Source organism: Falco naumanni, chromosome 8, assembly GCF_017639655.2.
Source record: "Falco naumanni isolate bFalNau1 chromosome 8, bFalNau1.pat, whole genome shotgun sequence".
In the NCBI taxonomy this organism is placed as follows: Eukaryota; Metazoa; Chordata; class Aves; order Falconiformes; family Falconidae; genus Falco; species Falco naumanni.
In genome coordinates, this window is record NC_054061.1 from 44,948,448 (window position 1) to 44,950,294 (window position 1,847).

At 77.1% G+C, this 1,847-nt stretch overlaps 1 protein-coding gene across 1 annotated transcript; it reads right to left on the reverse strand.

Moving 5' to 3' along the window:
• Positions 1-1,238, reverse strand: DLX2 (distal-less homeobox 2). The gene is made up of 3 exons (XM_040604956.1): positions 914-1,238; positions 504-691; positions 1-309 (listed from the first exon to the last, which is right to left on the reverse strand). Exons 1-3 carry the CDS (start codon positions 1,236-1,238, stop codon positions 1-3), a joined length of 822 nt encoding a protein of 273 aa, XP_040460890.1.
• Positions 1,239-1,847: the final 609 nt, after the last annotated feature.

Sequence of the window (1,847 nt, forward strand, 5' to 3'; positions counted from 1 at the left end):
CTAGAAGATGCCGCCGCCGCCGTGGTGGTGCGGGGGCTGCGCCGGCTGCGGGAGGGGGGCGGCCGCCGGCAGGTGCGCCGGGCCGCCGGGCGCCGGCGGGTACCACGAGTAGCTACCGAGGAAGGCGGCGGCGGGGCTGGGGCTGGCGGTGCCGCCCGCCGTGCGCGGGTGCGGAGCGAAGTCCCAGGTGGGGGGCGAGGCGGGGGGCGGCGGCGAGGCGCTGCGGCGGGGGGGCGGCTCCGCCGGGATCTCGCCGCTCTTCCACATCTTCTTGAACTTGGAGCGGCGGTTCTGAAACCAGATCTTCACCTGGGGGGAGAGGGGCGTCAAGCGGCCGCAGCCTCCGCGGGGCCGCCCGCGGCGGGTCAGGGACGAGCAGCAGCTCTCGCAGCCCCGAGCGCTGCGGGCCGAGCCCCCTCCCACGTCCGCACCCGACCCCGCGGAGGGCGGGCGGCCCCGGCGCGGCACGACGTGCCCGGGGCCCCGCGGCGGGGGAGCCCTACCTGTGTCTGGGTGAGGCCGAGGGAGGCCGCCAGCTCCGCTCTCTCGGGCAGGGCGAGGTACTGGGTTTTCTGGAAGCGCCTCTGCAGAGCCGCCAGCTGGAAGCTGGAGTAGATGGTCCGGGGCTTCCGCACTTTCTTCGGCTTCCCGTTCACGATCCTGATCTCCGGCTCGCAGTCTTCCTTCTCTGCTGCGGCAGAAACGGCGGCCCCGGTGAGAAGAGGCGTCCCCACCGCCCCGGGCCCAGCCCGCAGCGCGGCATCACCACCCGCCCCGTCGGGCCGGCGACGGGCGCCCTCCCGGCCCACCCCGGGTCCCGAGCCCCGACCGCCTCCCTCGCCGTGCCTGGCGGGGCCTCCCGGCTCCTGCGAGCCGCGTCCCAACCTCGCCCCTCCCCGGGGCTCAGACGTACCGGAATCGTTGTTGGCCGGAGAGGCCCTGCTGCCGTAGGGCCCGTAGGAGCCGTAGGCGGCCTGGTAGCCCAGGTCGTAGCCGGCCTTGGCGGAGTAGGGGGCGGTGCCGCCGCCCGCGTAGGGGTAGGAGCCCACCGGGCCGTAGGGCGGCCCGCCCGCCGCCCCGTGCTGCTGGTTGGTGTAGTAGCTGCTGTCGGTGGCCGTGGAGACGGGCAGCGTGGGGGACTCCTGCGGCTTGTGCAGGCCGCCGTGCTGGTGGTAGCTGCCGGCGGAGATCTGGCTGGCGTGCATGTCCGGCACCAGGCTCTCCAGCACCCCGGTCATCCCGCGCCCCCGCCCGCCGGGGCACGGGCAGCCGCCGCCGCCCCGCGGCCGTCCCCACCGGGGAGAGGCAATCAGGGACGCGCCACCATGGTCGCCGCGCTGCGCTGCGCTCCGCGCCCGCAGGGCCAGGCCGGGCCGGGCAAACCGCGCTCCCGCCGCCGCCAGCGGGACGGGCTCTGCGGCGCCGCGCGCCGCCGGGACGGCATTTAACACCGGTCACGTGGCGCGGCGCACGTCACCTAGCAACAGCCAATGAGGCGCCCGGCCACCCCGTATCCCCGCGGGTTCGCGGGGCACGGGCACGAGCTGGCCGCGGGGTCGCGCCCGGCGTGGGGCTGCGCGGCGCCACGGCCGCCCCGGCGGCGACGGGACCGGTTACCGGGACCTTCCCCGGCCCCGTCGTGCGGTTCATTCCACCGTCCCTCTTCGCCGGCGCGGTCCGACGGGGCGGTCCGGCCCCCCCGCTGGCGAGCGCTCGGGGGCTGCGACTCGGCCCGGCCGCTTCTATCGCCCTGTGCCCGGTGTGTGCCCCCTCCCGGCCGGCGAGCCCAGGGAAAGGCCCGCGGTGTCCGTCCCGTCCCTCTGTGAAGGCACAGCCCGCGCGGGCGC

Bases quoted from the DNA above. Each gene is read 5' to 3' on its own strand.
- DLX2 (XM_040604956.1), bottom strand. From the start codon at position 1,238: ATGACCGGGGTGCTGGAGAGCCTGGTGCCGGACATGCACGCCAGCCAG. The intron at 692-913 runs GTACGTCTGAGC...TTTCTGCCGCAG, and splicing joins TCCGGCCAACAACGATTCCG to CAGAGAAGGAAGACTGCGAG. The intron at 310-503 runs GTAGGGCTCCCC...CTCTCCCCCCAG, and splicing joins TCGGCCTCACCCAGACACAG to GTGAAGATCTGGTTTCAGAA.